This window comes from Phocoena phocoena, chromosome 7, assembly GCF_963924675.1.
Source record: "Phocoena phocoena chromosome 7, mPhoPho1.1, whole genome shotgun sequence".
Lineage (NCBI taxonomy): Eukaryota > Metazoa > Chordata > Mammalia > Artiodactyla > Phocoenidae > Phocoena > Phocoena phocoena.
Window position 1 is genome coordinate 45,720,364 of NC_089225.1, and position 19,553 is coordinate 45,739,916.

A 19,553-nucleotide genomic window follows, 5' to 3' on the forward strand; every position below is an offset into this window, starting at 1 on the left:
CAAACGCCATCTGAAATAATCACACATGCTTTGGGCTAATATTCCATAATTGTCCAAACAACGAATGATAAACATTTAAGTATTGCTTTGCCTTAGGACAAGGCTTTGTAAAAATCATAGTAAGAGAAACCCACTAATTCTCATTGATCCTAGAAGCCTTATCTCCAGCCACCCTCCTCCATAAATGTTCCCCTCTAATCCAACTGTTTCCCTACCCACACTTTTTATAAAACTTTGCTATGTTTATTACAGCTGGATTTTGATGTGTTTATTACAGCTGGATGAATTTTTTATAGATTTTCTTTCCTAGAATTTTAGTTTTGCAGCAAAATTGAGTGGAAGGTAGAGAGAATACCCATATCCCCCCACTCCCACATAGGGATAGCCTCCTCCATTATCAATATCCCCTCAACACACACACACACACACACACACACACACACACACACAACACATTTTGAACTTTCCTATACCTGCACTTTTGCTCATGGTGTCCGTGTAACGGGAAGTGTTGGCTACCACTTCTGTTTACAGGCCCAACACAGGACCTTCAAGGTGCAGATGAACTGCCTCACATTCCTCCTCTCTGGTAAGCTTTCTCTAAGTCTTCCTTCTTTCACCAGACTTCTCCCCTCATCCTTTAATACCTTCTCTTTTGCTAGAGATAGATTACTGTCTCTCTTTGAGGACATAAAACTTGTTTTCTTGAACGGGATTATAAACTCTCTGAGGGTGAGGACAACACCCCAGTGCTTGGTTTTCTCAATAATATGACCTGACCAACTCATTCTTAGCTTCTAGTTTTCATTCATATGCCAAAATAGAGAAGGTAAGGTCTAATGATCAAATTAAAACCACTGCTTTTGTTAAAACTCTGCTAAAAAAGCTTTAGGCTTGTAGTCATAAAAAGATGTCATGAAAATAAATCCAACATGTATTAGCCGCGCAGTAAAGAGGTTTCTCTCCATCAAAATACTTACATTCTCACTCCTGAGATATGAACAGTCACCCTCCTAGAACTATTATGCAATTGGAGGTCGTATAACTAACCTAGATGGCTCTTGGTGGGTTTCATATAAAATACAAACCTATATTATCCTTTAACAAACACCAATATCAGCATCTGTAACAGCACCTCTTCCCCCCTCTCCCTCTCTCTCTCTCTCTCTCTCTTTCTCAGCTCATAATAATATTTGCCTTTTGGATTGCCGTAGTAGTATTCCTACTTCCCAATAATTAATGTAACTAAATTTAGAAAAAATATAGATGTAAAGGAGAGCTATCTTAATTCAGAGCAATCCTGTAACAGTATGGGTGATCTCCCACAGTATTATTGCAGACTGCTACATCAATTATCTTTCCCACTAAGCTCTCAAGGTCTATGTGGTATGTATTTCTAGAGATTCTAAAAATCTCTAAATTTCTAGAGGTTAGTATTATAGAACATTATTCTGGTCCTCAAGTGCAAGGATAAATTTTGTGGCATTTTTACAGAGATTACTATAGACCAAATCTAAGATTGGACTTCGGTCTATAAAAAGGGAAAACAAAACAACAACAAAAAAAGTGCACTAACAGATTGGTCCAGAAAGAAGGAGGCTGTTTTATAAAGGTCAATTTTTAAACCCCTCCTACAGAAGATGATCTATGCAAAATATATCCACAATATATTCCAAAGCATAATGTCACCGGATAAACCTAAGGAGTGGAACATATGGGGGAATATGAAAAAGAAGGTACTAAAGTCTGAAAACAAGCAGGTTGGTAAGCTCATTAGCTTGGGTGGAATTTTAAAATCTTCACGTGAACGAATATATAAATCAAAATATACACATGCACTCACAGTCATGCGCACTGTGTATTCACACATGGCACACTCACCCTGTACGTTATAATCGTCCACCCTGGAACAGTGACATTCCATTCTCTTTATAAATGTCAAAGCGCCCTCTGCTGGCCAACCTGCGGTACTTGCATTTTCTAGTTTCATAACAGGGAGATCAACAAAGGATGATAAAAGAAATTTGGGGGATTTTCTGTGGAACTCTGCATAAAAGTAAGTTCATTCCAAATACAGTAAATTTTATTATTTCGTTTTGAACCTCATTTGCTTTATTTTTTATTTTATATATGTCATTAATTCCTAAAATAGTATATTAAAAAAGTCAATGTAAAATAACCACTCACTTATTTTAAAAAAGCAACAGCAGCAGACAATTAAAAATGATTGCATAACCAATTTTACTGTAAGCCTATAGGATTAACATAAACCAGATAACTGTGTATTTTCTATAATTAAAATATTTTTAATAGAAGAAAATGAATGTGGGCATTGTGCCCCTCTGATGTTTTCTAGGGAAGTGTGGTCTAGAGAAACACCAAAGTTTTCCAATAATTTCTTGTTAGAAAATGACCAGTGACCTCAGAAAGCAGAATTATTACATCCAGCAGTAAAATTCTATGAATAGTCTGAGAACTATTCAAATATCCTTTATAAATGGTTGTATTCGTGTGGAAAAAGCAAATTTTAAAAAATGGGGTAATCTTAATTATTAACCACTTTTTAATGGGAAGAAGTTGAAAGGAGAAAGGAAGAAGAAATGCCAGCCTCTGATGCGGAGGCATGACAAAATCCCTGTCCAGAACTGTCCACTAGGGAATTCTCATCTATCACCCCAGGCTGAAGGAGACATTAAATTTGGTGATTAAATCACTGATTTAATCACTGAAGGAGTGATTAAAATTGGTTTCAGTGTGGGCCACTATTACTAATACGACTGTGTCTTACCTGTCAGGTGTGTTAAGGAGTAAAAAAGGCTAAAAACAATATATAAAGAATCTTTGCATTAAAACTATAAATAATTAACATTTGTATCCACAAAGACTATTATGCACTGAAAAACAATATTTTAGAAACTGATGTGGAAATAGAAATTAGAGAAGTCTTAATTTAAAATCAGAAATAATTCAAGTCACATTTTTTTGCCTATGAAAATTCATATTTATAGAATGTGTGTAGCTTAAGTAATAAGTTTCTTTCAATGCTACCTTGGTAACTGTATTTGAAATCTAAACCCAATGTACTGAAATTCAAAATAAAGATTATATATTGTAAATATCATTAAGATACACACAAAAAATTATGCAAATAAATATTACAGATTATTGAATATTATCTTATTTATTTTGATGGTTAATCCTGTAAAAGAATGCCAACGTAGGCAAAATCCTTCTACAGTTAATTTTGCAACAAAAACTTCAGTCCAAAGAACTACAATAACTTCTTTGGGTTAATGATACTTTACAAGTCATTTACATCGGTAATTCTTAGTTCTGAAGAGCAGCAAGAAAAGAAATGAATACCTGGAATGATCCACAACATCTATCAGAAGCAGAGGCAAAGGCCTAAAGCAGAAGCACTCCATTTTCATAAATCAGTTACCCTTTCTTACTGCTCTGGAAAGGACCAGAATGCATTGGACGAACCTGTTCCCAAATCCACATGAGAAGTCCAGACACCACAAGAACCTTACAGATTAGAAGACTGTTAAAGTCTGTGAATTGGATGGAGTCCTCAGATTACTGTACAGTTTGTTGTGCTCTCACATGTTCTCAGACTAGTACACATTTTAATAGTCTGTACTTTTCTTTCACAGCACTTACTGTGCAGCTATATAGTGACTACCGTTTGACATGCCCATCATTTGAAAGCTCCATGGGAGCAGAAGCCACATCTGGTTTGCTCCACCACAATATTTACAGTGCTGAACACTGAACAGTGCATGCCTGACACATGATAGGAGTTTAATAAGATTCGTTAAATGAAAGAAGTGAAAGGAAGGGAGGGAGGGGACCCGAAGAGGGAAAAACAAACCCCTTTCTGTCCCTTAAGGCCATTATTAAGATCCAGATTTTTTTCACTTGATGCAGCTTTAAGTTTTATATTAAATAGTAAGAAAACAGATTTTTTTAAAAAGGTTTTGTCTTTAATTTTGTCCTTGTTGAGACTCAGAATGCTCCACAGATAAATAAACTACAGGCTGACAAGATGCATTAGGTTGGCAACCTTGGATGAAAAACCTTCATTTGAGATGCAGGATCAATTCCCAGCCTCAGTTCTGGCTTCAATTCTTTCCAGTGCGAATTTAGAAAATAGCCAGTAACCCACAGAGATGTCAGGTAGCCTACCAAGGAAGTTTATTAAGACGTGAAAAACCCACATTCAGGTAGTAGTTTTGGCATTCCTACGCAATCATGATTTCTGAAAGAAAGCGCAGCTGCTCAAATGATAAAAAAAAGGTCCTCTAGAATTCAGGTTTAAAAGCTTTGCTATTCTGCACAGTAAACCTTGCTACTTAAAGTGTAGTCCAAGACCAGCAGTAGCAGCATCACCTGGGAGCAAGTGAGAAAGGCAGAATCTCAGGCTCCATACAGAACCTACCGAATCAAAATCTGCATATCAGTAAGACCTCCTCTTCCAGGTGACACATAAGCACACTAAAGCTTCAGAAGTATTCCACTAAAAGAACAAACACCTTAAACAAGGCTAAATAGCAGGCAAACTATAAAAAATCTTGATACTATTTTATGACAAAAGATTGCTATCCTGTATATTTAGCTAATTCACATAAACCAGCAGGAAGAATATAAAATACCCTAATAGAAAAATAGGCAATTAGCAACAGCAAAAAGAATGAACTTGTAAAAACATTTTTCATTAGAAAATAATTCAAATTCAAGTAGTAAAATACCAAATTGGCAAAGTTTAAAAATAATATCACCCACTCTTATAGAACAGACTTCAGGGCAGTAAGTACTCTCCTGTACTGTTAGAGCACATGTAATTTGGTACAAGTTCCTGGAGTGAAATATAACATTAAGTATCAAATGTCTTAAAACTGTAGAAATCATTGATCCAGAAATTTCAATTATGTAATATGTTTTTAAGAATTAAACTGGGTGGGGTAGGAATGGATTGGGAGTTTGGGGTTAGCAGATGCAAACTATTATATAGAGGATGGATAAACAACAAGGTCCTACTGTGTAGCACGAAGAACTGTAGTCAGTATCCTGTTATAAACCATAATGTGAAAAAGCATGTATATGTATAACTGAATTACTTTGCTGTACAGCAGAAATTAACACAACATTGTAAATCAACTATACTTCAATAAAATAAATTTTAAAAATTAAAAATAAATTTAAAAAGAATTAAACTGAGACATAGATATGAAGAGGGTTATGCAGCTTTATTCATGATGTAGAAATTTGGAAACATCCTACATGTTCAACAGTTGGTTAATTAATCATAAAGCATCCAATGGATAGAATTATTATTCAATTGTTAAAAACCATGCTGTAGAAGAACATCTAATGAATTCAGGAGAAATGCCATTATATATAAACATCCAGGTATGTAAACAAAACGGGATACCCAAATGTGAAGAGTAATATATCTTACTGTAAAAGTGTGTGCGACTTTTTCTTTGTAGGTTTCTATGTTTTCCAAATCTCCTGCAATGCAGCTATATTACTTTTCTGAGTCGAAAATAGTATACTTTGTAATAGTGTGATGGAGTCAGCTCATACAGCACAAGAACAATTGTTAAATTTTCTAGAATTTCATGAGCCAGTTGTTAATGTTAAGTGCAGGCAATTTTAAAAATTAAATTATATGGACTTACTAAAAAAGTTATATTAAAACAAAGGTAAGGAATACTTAAGACTCATCAATTTCTAATCATTTTACTAGATTTTACAATCATCAATGATGTTGAGGCTATTTAAGCCTATTGTTTCCGTATAATGGAAATGGCAAATAGTGGTGCGCTACTGCACATCTATTCCTGACCTAGTGTTTGGTGACATCATGTGGGCACTTGAAAGTAGCCTTAGTGGGAGTATTTACATCATGAAGATTGGCATATGCTACAAATCAGGGCTTTTTTCTTTTCCTCCGAGAGCCACTTGGTAAACATTTACCAGCACACCAGACTTCAACCTGACTATTTCTAGTGAAAAATGAATGTGGCCATTTGGGGGACAGAGGGAAGGAGAGAAGGATTCTCCTATTATGAGCAAATTAGGGAGGGGAAATAATTAAATTAGTTTGATTCTTCCAGGGCTGTTTCATATCTAAAAGGTGGACATGGTGGATCTAGTACCCACACCAATTAGTTACTGAAATTCAAACCAACTCCTGTTTAGCACTCATTCATCTTCTTTTCTAAAGCCTTGGTTTTGATCTCTATAACCCAGTTGAACCTCTCTGTGACACGCCAGTCCGTAAAAAGGGGAAAACGTAATGGCCTCATTTAATTCTCAGAAATTTGGATGAGTCAAACTAATTCATGGGGACTTCCCTGGTGGTCCAGTGGGTAAGACTCCATGCTCTCAATGCAGGGGCCTGGGTTCGATCTCTGGTCGGGGAACTTAGTTGCATGCTGCAACTAAGAGTTCACATGTTGCAACTTAGTTGCATGTTGCAACTAAGAAGCCCACGTGCCACAACTAAGAAGTCGCGTGCCACAACTAAAAGATCCCACATGCTGTAACGAAGATCCCACGTGCCACAGCTAAGACCTGGTACAGCCAAAATAGATAAATAAGTCTTTTTTTAAAAAACCCACTAATTAATGTATTTGAAAGTACTTCGAAATCATGAAATGCAGGACTTGCTTATGATATTTACCACATGACAAGGACCATGGATATCTTATAAAATAAAATTAGAACCCAGTGTGCTCATGTTCATAACATATTAATATTGCATTAGTTTTAAAACATTTTTAGACACAAAGAGCAATTATTTTCATTTAATCTCCTCCAGAAATATTATTTTAACATAAATACTCACAAAACCCCAAGGCCCCAAATTTCTCCCTCTGTTTAATAAATCCTAATGTCATCAATGCAGCAACTGATTTTTCCAGAAGTAGTTAATTAGTGCATGTAAAAGTATGTGTGTGTCCCAAGTACCTGAAGCTACAGAAGAATCTGCAAAAGACGGTTCCAATGAATTATTCTCTATGTCCCAGGCCTCCAGACTGGGCTGATCTGTGGCTAAAAGGAGGGGCTCTTTGACTTCAGGACCATCTTCTGGTGATAGATTCTCAGACTCTGTGAATAAACGTATTAGAATATAAACAATAGTGCCATGCAAGTTTTTATACAGTATACATAACTGTCATTGTTATTTTGAAAACAGAATAGGGGTTCCTAATAGAGATTAACCTGAATATACTTAAATACTTTGAAATTCTAAACGGAATGTAAATTGTATTGCAATGCAAGTTTTTATACAATATAAAGAGCTGTTATTTTTATTTTGAAAACCAAGTGGGGTCCCTAGTAGAGATCTGCCTAAATATACTACAATACTTTGACATTTTGTAAGGCTTGGAACATGTTTTTATGTTGTGACAAAGTATTTTTATTTTTTTATATGAACACAGTGAGTAATTCTTTTGTGATGACTAAATTTTATCTAAAAAGCCAATATAATAAGTATTATGCTAATCATAAGTGTGACGATTTCCTATCTGACCATCAACTTTAGGAAGTAAGCCCCTTGTTCAGTGATACAAAGTCACATGTAAGGCTGCATTAATGAAAATGCAAACTTGGTGGTAGTTTTTCTTCAGCTTGTGCTCTAGCCTTTTTGTTCTCTCACTGCGTGTTCTACACGAGATGTACATATGCTTTAATGTCAGCCTACATTCATGTATTCTGAATTTCTGGAGATTTTTTTTTAGAAATTTAATGAAATATTCTGAATCCTTCCTTTCTCCTTCCCACCATTTCTTCCACCTGACCTTTTTTTTCTTCAGCCAACATGTATTGAGTGTTTTCTTAAGACTTTTGAAAGAAAGTTACAAAGAAAGGCAAGAGTTTCTGCCCTTCTGAAGTACAATGTGTCAGAGACTGATGCCATAAAGAAAATTTCTTAAAGTATCATTTTCGATTAACCCATCTTAAAGAATAAGGAGAAAATGTGTGCGTGTGTATGGAGAATTTCCTGAAGAAAACTGTTCTGACTTTGGAGTTTGTCTTTAGACAAGATGATTTTATAATATTTGTAGGTACATATTAAGTATGTTTGGGGTTTATAATAATAATAGTCACTTTATTTTGTGCTTTACAAATGTTAAATCTTTTAACCCTCAAAATAATCCTGGGTAATCAGTAATATTATTTCACAGAGGAGTAAACTGAGGTACAGAGAGGGCAAGTACCCGGTGAAAGTCACACATCCAGGGACATGAAGGAGCCAGGACTCATTAAGTGTCAGGATCCAGAGCCCAGGCCCCTGTGTTAGTCAGCATGGGCCAACATGATAAAGTACCATAGATTGAGTGACTTAAGTCACAGAAAAGTATTTTCTCACAGTTCTAGAAATAGGAAGTCCACGGTCAATGTGCCAGCAGGTTGGTGTCTGGCGAGAGCATGTTCCTGAGGTTGCAGAATGTCACCTTCTCACTGTGAACTCACATGGTGGGGAGAGAGAAAGAGACAGAGATCTCTCTTCCTCTTCGTATAAGGCCTCAGTCCTATCAGATTGGGACCCAACCTTTGGATCTCATTTAACCTTAATTACCTCCTAAAGACCTAGCTCCATATACAGTCACATTGGGGGTTAAGGCTTCAATATATGAATTTGGTGGCGGGGGGCTCGATTCCATCCACAGCAGCTCCTACCACAGCTAACTTTGAATAATGACAGCTAACTTTGTTCTGGGCATCAAGACCTGCTAGAAAAATGGTTAGATTCCCTTAATAATATGTACAGGTTAGCAAACAATATTTAAATTCCTGACTCCCCTGATTGGATTTTCAGTGGAGGACATGAGAAATAAGCCCTACTTACTTGGAATGAGTTGGTCAGAAGCACCCTGACTGCTGGTAGGGGTAGTGAGAGTGTAAGGATGCTGAGTCCCAGAAGGGGATTGCATCTTCCATCCAACCTTCAAAAGAAGCTTAGAAATCCCTTTCTACTGGGCTCCCTGTCTTTGTAAGAGCCCACATATCTGGGGTAACATCCATCATCACCCACTTTGGTTGAAAGAAGGAAAAGCCCCAAATGTAAGAGGATCCTGTCAGGGGACCAGGGAGGGCGAAAAGGATGATGGATAATTGGTGCCACTTTTTTCTTTTCAGAAGGCCTTTATCCCTTTTATAAAGTGTTTGGCCTTGGCCAGCCGACATTATGTGCACAGGCTAGGAGAGTTTGGATAAACTAGTCCCCAAGCCATTCTGAAACAGACATGTAAAGACTTAATCATAATACGAAGTTATGGCATATTATAAGGAAAGTAAAGAGGAAGGCATGTGAATATTAGATGAGGTATATGATGAGGTGTCTTATTATACAGGTATTACGTGTATATATACTTTACCTAGGATTGCTATCGTTCAAAGCATTAGAATTTGAAAAATCACATTCGCTTCCAACAAGGCACCTTGTAAAGTGGAACTTAAAAATATCTTAGAAAGAAATATGTTGTATGTAACTTGTTGCTCCGCTCCCCCCCAACAAAAAAAAGACAGAAATATGGCGAGACGTTGTCTATGTCAGGAGAAGCTAGAAGACACTTAGAGTTGATCTTTTAGACTTTTTCCTAAACTAGTACACAACCGTAAAATGGGTAAGTACCCTCTACTTTGGGGGATGGATATAACAAGGTCTTTTGTGATCTGCAAGGCTGCTCTTTCTAATATCCCTCGATACACTGAGGCCAAAATTTCCCAGGGAACAAAAAAATTGAGACTGCAGTCATTTCCCTTTGAAGTTCAAGTCCTAGGGTGTTTGTCATGGATGGAAATGGTCCCACGAGGTCTTGAAAGGGAACTCATCATGAGAGGGTGTGATCTGCACTGGGGTCCAGCTCATCCTTGAGGTATGTAGGAGAAATTTGGCCCCATTATTGTATGTAAGTTTGGCCTGAAGTCCCTTTAGAATTAGCAAACTGGCATTAGAGTTACACTGTGGAAATAATAGCTGGGCCATAATATATAAACGCAAAAGAACCCATAATCTTGATGTTGCAAGCAAGTGGCACCACTGAGCCCATTCCAGAGAACTGAAGCAAAATCAAGGTGCTTCTACCGAGAGGGATGTTTTTTTAAATACAGTTACACTTTGCTGTGGAAATAGAAACAATGACAGTGGAAACTGGGAGACCTGCTAGTGGACAGATCATGGAATTACTGCTTGGCTTTTGAAAGCTGGATTAACCACATTTGGCTGAATAAATCCCCCTCAAATCCCTAGATAATCTCAAAAAGGGGAACCTCTTGAGCTTTTCACTTTGTGGCCATCCCAAACATATGACACCATACAGCATTTGCTTTGGGCTGAAGCAAGAAGACCTTCCCTAAACATGGATTACACTTCACTCCCCATGATTCATTTACACACAGGTCCATTAATACTATTTTGTAATTCTTCTGGGCTTTTCAATATTTCATAGTAAAAATATTTGTGTGTGTTTATGTTTGTCTCTCTTGCTATATATACATATAAACACACATACGTACACACTGTTGTGTGTATGTGTATATATACACTAGATATATATGTGTATATATATATTGTGTGTATTTCTAACCACTGAGCAAAATTAAGCTATTTCATAAATAATACAGCATAAAATCATAATATGCTGTTTACTCTAATAATTTAGTAACTATCTGTTTTTCTTTTGCATAAGTAACTTAGAAAATTGTTCACTGTGTTTTTTTTTTTTTTTTTTTTTTCACTGTGTTTTTTATTCCACTAGGAAGTGTGGTTTATGGGAATGGGGACTTTGTATGTCTCATTTAAATCCATATCCCCAGCACCTAGAACAGTGTCTGGTACTCATTACATGTTGATTGAATGACTGAATAAAAGAAGTGAAGTAAGCTTGAAATGATTATAATCATTTAAATTATATATATAATTGTGAATAAATTATACCAATTATAAGTTGGTAATCATTCATTACCAATTAAACTTCAATTTGTCTTACATACGATATTTTTAAAAGCACAGGATACATACTCTGTAAAGAAAAATAAGATGGCAGATTATATTAGATTTACAAATGATATATGTGAAAGAGCTCTAAAATGTTATTTTTATTATTATAATTGAATACTTCTAAAAACTCACAGAAAGTAACACTGTGATATGTTAGCAACTACAGACCTTTTATCAAATGTTTAATAAATTCCTTAAAAATTTATATAAATGTCCAGAAGACTATGCAGCAGTTGTAATAACCACTAAAATATTTTCTTCCAATTTATTTGTCTAGGCAATGTTGAAATTATCTTGATAAAAATCTCAGACAATTACTTTGTTTCCAAAATAAGATGGGAAATGGAAAACATGTTGGACAAGGAGTCAGCTGCCAATATTCCAGCCCAGCTTGCTGAGTGCTGTGGTCTTTGGAAGGTTCATCTTTTCCCAAGCAGCAGTTTCCTCATTTGTAAAACGAAGAAAACATACCTCTCAAAATCGCTTGAAATTTTGATTCTACATACCCTAGTATTTGGCACTGTGTCTACAGGTTTCATTAAACTCTCAGTCACTGGGCGAAACGCAAAAACCCTTCCTTTGCAGAATTAGCAATACCTGCATTGCTTTCATAGCAATTGGTGCCTGTTAACTCCTGGGCAAGCGCATAGTTTCCTGTTTGCCTCAGCACAGTCACAAACGTAGAAAACCAGTTTTCTTTCTGCACGATCCTTTTCAGTAGCTCTCTTACCCCTGCTTCATTTCCATTATTTTCTGCAGCAGAAACCTGTTTTAAGAAAAAAGCAGAATTAAAGAAGTCCAACTATCTTATGAATAAATTTAAACAGGAACTAGCCTTTAGAAAAATCGCACAATCAAGCATATGTAGAAAGGCTCATATTCAAATACTAAAGAAAACAGCAATACCGCTTACAGAAATTTTGGATTCTAGGGGGAAAAAAATCCCTGGGCCTATCCCCCTTTTAAATATACACTATTGAGATATTCAAAGCTGACACTTAGGAAACATGTTTTACCTCCGCCATTCTGAATAAGCGTGCAAAAGAAGGCGTCTTTAATTTCTAGCCATGTTATGTCTATTTGCATCAATTTCTTTCTGTATATCTAGGGCTTGCTATATCTTTTCAACTCATGGAGCCTATAAACAGGAAATCAAACATTTCTTATCCGACCTCTCTTTCTTCACTATTACCACTATGGAATAAGTAATTACTATCAGAGATTTATATTCTTTAATATTTGTATTATTTATTACTGCTATAATACATCTTTTTAAAAATTTGTATTTACTTAACATTATAAGACATTTATTTCTATATTCCTTTTTTTAAGTATTGGGCAGAAGCATTTCTATATCCATTCATTACTATTTTTAACCTTCATTTAATTTCTCCTTTAGATTAATCTAGTAAATCTTTTTAAATGTGAATCATTTGTGTAATCCTTACTACAGTGCATCTCCCCAGTTCTTCATACAGCACCAAACATTTGGAGAAAAGATCACATTTAGACCAGAAAGAAATTAGGCAGGACACCATCAACTTGCTGGGCCATTAGTCAAGCCACTTCCTCTCCAGACCTCAGTTTCTACATGTGTAAAATGAAGCAACTGAAATGAAATGACAGCATTTGTCCATCCTAGCTGCATGTTAGAATCACCTGAGGAGCTTTATAAAATACTGATGTCTGAAATCTACCCCCAGAGATTCTGATTTGTCCATGGGGGGAAACCAGAAATTTTTTTCAAAAGCACCTCTTGATTCTAATCAGCAGCTTAGGTAAGAAGTACTAACTTACATACTCTCAAAGGTCTTTCTCAACATTTGCCCATCTTTACATGTATAATATGGACTATTCAGCTAGATTAATTGTTTCCTACGAATTTGTGTATTTTCTAGTCCTATAAATATATCCAATAACCATTTAATTTCAGGAATTCACATTTTTGGAACAATGTCTGGTACGAATTCAGTGTTTATTATTATGATGACTGGGAAAAGCATCTATCTTTACAAACATTTCACCAGCAGACACTACTTAGTACAAGATTATACCACATGATTTCTACCCAAAGACTATGTTCATTTCATCAGCTAATAGATAGTTATGTTATTATACATGTTTTGCATATATCAACCCAACAACTCTGAAGAAGATGCCGATATTAACCCATTTTACAGATCAGAAATCCAAGGCTCAGAGAAGTCCAGTTACCTCCCTAAGGCCACAAAGCTAGTAAATGGCAGAGGTAGAATTAGATCCCAGGCATTGGCTTCAGAGGCTGAATACTGCCTTACTGAGCTGTAATTATAGCTGGTAATTGTCTCCAATTTTAAGTTCATTTTCTGACAAGAAGTGGTTAAAATGACTACTTGACTTAATAAAATTTAGGCCATTTCAGTCCATCTCCCCCACAGCATCTCTAAGCAGATTCTTGCTCATTTCCTACTTTTCTTTAATTTTGTTAATTTTCTAATGGAAATTCTTTGTCTTCTCTGATGTTTGTAACATCTCTATTTATTACCTGCTAATTTAAGCAGTAATCTCTAAAGATGCTAAATGAGACTGGTTTGAGCACCTTATTTTTAACTCAACCATTTCCATTTTTAATTATCTCAGCCTTTTATCAGCTTTAAACTCATTCCACAGAAGTAGTAATCAGAAAGCATTTCTCTAAAATGAACAAGTGAAGCACTGCAATAAATACTTACACTTAAAAACCTAAGCATATTATAGCCACTAAATCTTCTTTGACTATTAACCAGTTAGTCGATCTTTACTGTAGAATTGTATTTGTCAAGCTTGCTTTGTCCTTACTGAGTTCAGGCATTTGAGAATCATTATGCCATTATTTCCTGCAAGTATTTTGATTATTCGAATGTGGAACTACATATATAATACCCGTGCAATTTTAGCAGGGTCATCAAGATTCTGAATTTTTAAGAAATCTTCCTAGTTTGGGTGCTAGAAAGTACATCAATTCCCTTTAAAGCAATCACACGATGTTTTTTACTTAATCTGTTCTCCTATATATAAGATCCCAATAGGGCTTCCCTGGTGGCACAGTGATTGAGAGTCTGCCTGCCGATGCGGGGGACACGGGTTCGTGCCCCGGTCCGGGAGGATCCCACATGCCGCGGAGCGGCTGGGCCCGTGAGCCATGGCCACTGAGCCTGCGCGTCCGGAGCCTGTGCTCCGCAACGGGAGAGGCCACAACAGTGAGAGGCCCGCGTACCTCAAAAAAAAAAAAAAAAAAAAGATCCCAATATATACACCTGATTACTGAAATTCTTGGGAAATGAATATTTAGACTTGAGCCTGAAACAGGACATATAATGATTCCCACTCATGTTCCTTCCCCACTGAATGTATTCTCTGAATATGAAGTTAAAAATGTCTATGGATACATTGTTAACTAATTTATAGAGTGTAAAATAAATATGAGTTTGTGGGTAATACAGTTCAATGCTTTCATATCCTGAATTCTTTTTTTTTTTGCAGTACGCGGGCCTCTCACTGCTGTGGTCTCTCCCGTTGCGGAGCACAGGCTCTGGACGCGCAGGCTCAGCGGCCATGGCTCACGGTCCCAGTCGCTCCGCGGCATGTGGGATCCTCCCGGACTGGGGCACGAACGAACCCATGTTCCCTGCATCGGCAGGCGGACTCTCAACCACTGCGCCACCAGGGAAGCTCCCTGAATTCTTTGATCTATGCTTTTTCTAACAGAAATCAGTAGAGAAACCAAAGATATTTCGTTTAAGCACTGGCTTGCCAACACAATTGTAAAGTTAGATAAAAATGCTTTCTTCCCCCTCAGAACAACCGTAGATAGCTATTTAAATATAATGGTGACCTTTTAATATAGCAGAGCTCAACCCTCAGTACCAGTAAATCAGGAAGCAAAACTCTTACGTTAAAAACAAAGAATTTTTAAAGAACAAGTTCCCTCCAAAAGTTAATGTCTTTCTGAATGACTATGTATTGTCACAATGACATAACTAATTTCTTATTTGTACTTTTTGTTGCTAATAAAATTCTTACCCATCCTAATTTACCTGACATTACAATGAGCTAGAAGGAGATTAACTCTAATATCAACTTCATGTAGATGGAACTGGAGGGTTTCTAGTTGGACTGGTGATATTATCTGCGGTTCTACTGTGTAAATGAAAGGTACAGAGTGTCTTCTAGGACTATAGATGTTTGATGCTTTGAACTGGGCAGGGCTGAAACATGCAGCTTACTTAATCTGTTCAAATTGATATTAAGACAGTGTGGAGGGGCTTCCCTGGTGGTGCAGTGGTTAAGAATCCGCCTGCCAATGCAAGGGACACGGGTTCGAGCCCTGGTCCGGGAAGATCCCACGTGCCGCGGAGCAACTAAGCCCACGTGCCACAACTACCGAGCCTGGGCTCTAGAGCCCGTGAGCCACAACTGCTGAGCTTGTGTGCCACAACTACTGAAGCCGGCGTACCTAGAGCCCTTGCTCTGCAACAAAAAGAGAAGCCACTGCAGTGAGATGCCCGCGCACCACAATGAAGAGTAGGCCCCGCCTGAGGCAACTAGAGAATGCCTGCACAGCAACGAAGACCCAACACAGCCAAAAATAAATAAATGAATAAACAAATTAATTATTTTTTTTAAAAAACACTATAGAGATGTTTACATGATCCACAGTTCATGGCTGTCTAAGTCATGGATGTGCTACGATGTCACTTAGCATCTAAATAGAAGCAGGCCAGTACAGGGACACCCCCTTGCTGTTAGGGAGCATTCTATTATAATGATCTATAAAGTGATTCTTGTATTTATTACTGAGTCCTCAGTGTTTGCAATAGTGCCTCACATATACTAGACATTCTTTAATTATTTGTTAGAAGAATGAACACTGATCAACACTGCATCGTAAACTCCATGAAAGCACAGACAGTATTTGTGTTATTCTCTAATCATTTCAGCACTAGCATGGTGTCTGATGCAAGGTGTCGTTCCATAAATTTAAACCAAATGAATGAATAATCAGTCGATTAAATAAATTTCTTTGGGTACCTGCTGGTCACAAAACTAAATCTAGGACCATGTTTTTAGAAGTGCTTATGTAAGAGGGGCAGGGATTGGGAGGTGGAGGTGAGAATCCAAGATCAAGTAGAAAGTGTCAACCGGAAAACAGGAAAAGCATTAAAATAAAATATTTTTTTAGAAGTTCTGATTTCTTAGTTAAATGCTATTTTAAGGTGTCAAAAAAGCAGATTTGGAGATCTTATATTCATCATCCACCCATCCATTCCCCAATGCCTGGCAAGGCAATTCATTACTCCAAGTGTTTTCATTTCTTATTCCAGACAATTCCTTGGAAATAAATCCAATCAATCAATACTTATTAAGCACCAATATTATACTTAGTCCTAACTGGGTTCTGGTTTCATCCTTAGATGAAAAGCATTGTTTCTCCCTCAAATCACAGTTTAATCCAGGGACTTTAGGAGGCAGATCTCAATTTCAACATGGGGTATTTACCTAAATCCCTGAAACTTTAAATTCACAAGGAAATGTGACCAAATAAATAATAGAAGTCACCATCATAACCAAACAGCTCTTTCTTATTTATAAAGCTTTTTCATAAACACTATTTCTCACTCACGTTCAATAAAATACTGTGAATGAGAGAGGAAATTATTATTATGTCCATTTTCATGGGTACACTTAGGATCAGGAAACAAATAATGTAGTCCAAAGTAACGCAGATGGTAAGAAACAGAGATAGATCTCAAATCCAGGTCTTGCCATTCCAAATTCCCATGCTTTCCCCACTACACTTTGCTGTTATACGATAAACATTCCTCAAGGACCCCATATCAACATGCTGTGGATTCTTCTAAACCTAGTGGTGCCTTTCCATCATCCGCCATTGATTCCTTTTGAGACTGATGGTACCTGTAAAATGACGTGTACAAAAACTATTCCAAAGTTTCACGCAGACACTATTGCTCCTTTGAAAGCCTCAGATACATAGCTCCTCTAGCTTTCAGGGCCTCCATTGAAATACGACTCTGAGGGAGGATTTGGGTTGCTTTGGCCTTAACTGCTACCACTACACAAATGTCCCTTTACTCAATATCTTCTTTGTGTCAAATCCCTTGCATTCCTGCTAGCTGCCTCCAAGCTTGCCAGAATCAAGAACTTGGATAAAAACTAGCTGGCAGAAATTCAATCCAGGCAAGACAAAAGTGATGCTGATAGGCAGACATATTTAGAGTAAATAAGGAGAAGTGCTGTTTCGCTGGCAATCGGGACATCGTACCCACCAAACATAAACAGCTTTGTGGTGTTACTGGACTCTGTTGCTTCTGGACTTCCTAACAGCTACTGTGGCTGGAAATGCCATCTTCCATCTCCAGCTGGCTTGAAGGCTGCATACTGTCTTCCAAATTAAGTTTCTGCCACAGTGATGTACACATTTGTCATATCCAGCTGGACTACTATAATGCGTTCTAGCTGGTTCTCAATACACAAAACTACATAAACGTTACCGACAACAGTGTAATGTAATTTACTAGTTGGGAAATCCAGTCTTCAGAATTAGATGCATGCTTGGGTCTTTGGACAGGCCCTATGGCTGTCAAGTGGACGAAGGAGTATTAACTTTAGTCACTAAAGACCAAGTCACATCATAGGCTGATAGGAGTCCCGTGCCCAGAACTTTGTAACAAGGATACAAACAGTTGATGAATTAAAAAGAAAGAGAGAAAGAAAGTGTCAAAAATCATAGCATGTTAGACTTTGACCCTCAAAATGGGTTTATTTGCCTACATGCCTTTCAAAATAAGACTTTTGACGCACACCCTGAGTAAGTCAGATTTAAATAGGTAAGCATTTCTATACTCCACAGGACATCCTCGCTCATTGAAAAACAATGAACAATAAAACATTAAGTGTAAAGTCACCTGTAAAATTCATCCTGTCAAAATGCCACGTAAAAAGTCCACTATTCTTTTATTAATATGAAAAACTGCAACTAGCAACATATTTTTTCAGTTAATTATCTCCAATTTTTGATTCCCAGAGAGTTGAAACTTTGAGTAAAGAAAAAAAAAGTGTGTGTGTCTGTGTGTGTGTACTATGTAGTTTCCCCATTTGGACCAAAATTAAATGGTATAGTGCATAATATAGGCCAGATATTGGCAAATGTTTTGTTTAAAGCCCAGATAATAAATATTTTAGGCTTTGTGGGATATACGTCTCTGTACAAATGCTCTTAAAGCGGGAGAGCAATCATAGCATGTAAATGAATGAGCACTGGCTGTGTTCCAACAAAACTTTCTTTATGAACTGAAAATTTAAAAATTTAAACACCATTCTTAGCTTTCGGGCTGGATTTAGCCCATGGATCATGGTTTGCTGATCCCTGTTCTATGGAACTTTATAAAATAAGACATAAAATTTCACACCATCAGGAACTAAATCCCTAGCTCTGCTAATGTCTTCCTGGGAGAACTTCGGCAAGTTATTTAAACTGCCTCAGTTTTCTCATCTGTAAAACGGCACAGTTAATAACATAAAAAAACCTCAATAGATTATTGCAAGCATGAACTCTGATAATACATTTTGCAAATGATACTAATTGCACACAGTAAGTGTTTAATAAATGTCGTCTATTAGCATACATTATTATTCTAAAGTTAACTCCTCTTTAGTTTATTTCAGTGAAAGAATTAGAAAAGTAGCCGTTTTCAAAATTATGTTTTTAAAAGCCTAGATATTCTCTTCTCAAGGAGGGATCCAAATTTACCAAAAGATATCAAAGAACATTTGGAATGGGGCAAATGGAGGAACAACCCCGAGATGCAATACCTGTATCTGCCTACAAGTCCAGCTCCATTTGAACTGACACCTACCCGATTTCTGTCTTCAACTGTCAACAGCTCCTCCATCACACATCTATCCAAGACATCTGTAACCAGAAGCTTGTCCACCAGTGTGGGCTGAAGGAGGTTCAGCAATTGGAGACACTCATCGTGAGCATTCTCAAAGGACGGAGAGGGCAAGTCGGTGAGCTCAGGGTTCACGTAGCGGGCGGCTAAGGGGTTGCCTGCTAGCCGGAGGGCATCCACAAACATCCTAGTCCAGCCGAGGGGCCAGACCCCCTTCTCCAAGGTGTTCAGAAGCAGATCAGCTGCCTGCATGTTCCCGGTGGTGGCGGCCGTCCTCTGAATCTGCTCTTTCACGTCTGCAGGTAGAAAGGTCAGGTAGTCCAGTACTGGCTCCACCTGGATGTACATTTTCACTCGGGCCCTGAAACACGAAATGAGATAGCAGAAATTCTTGTCTGCGGAATACCCATCCGACGACATCTTTCCTTCTCAGAGGCCGGAGAAGATTCTCCCCAATAGACGGACAAGTTGCTGTTCTCAGCTCAGCGGATGAGATGTGTGGCCCGCTGCTTTGGAGCGGCAGGGTCTGCAGCGATGCTCCTGGCAACGACGGGGTTGCCTGCACGACGCCCAAGGCGGGCGCGCGAGGGCGCGGTCGCACC

General features: G+C 37.5%; 1 protein-coding gene across 2 annotated transcripts in view; it reads right to left on the minus strand.

Moving 5' to 3' along the window:
- Positions 1–19,451, minus strand: part of IFIH1 (interferon induced with helicase C domain 1) — a 55,504-nt gene extending 36,053 nt beyond the window's left edge. The window contains exons 1-3 of one of the 2 annotated variants that reach the window (XM_065880797.1): positions 18,916–19,451; positions 11,618–11,786; positions 6,979–7,119 (exon numbers count right to left, since the gene is read on the minus strand). In XM_065880797.1, coding sequence (XP_065736869.1) covers positions 6,979–7,119; positions 11,618–11,786; positions 18,916–19,371 — 766 coding nt within the window. In that variant the 5' untranslated portion in view covers positions 19,372–19,451. The remainder of the gene's footprint in view (positions 1–6,978; positions 7,120–11,617; positions 11,787–18,915) is intronic. The other variant, XM_065880798.1, reaches the window with a different exon arrangement.
- Between the last annotated feature and the right edge of the window lie 102 nt (positions 19,452–19,553).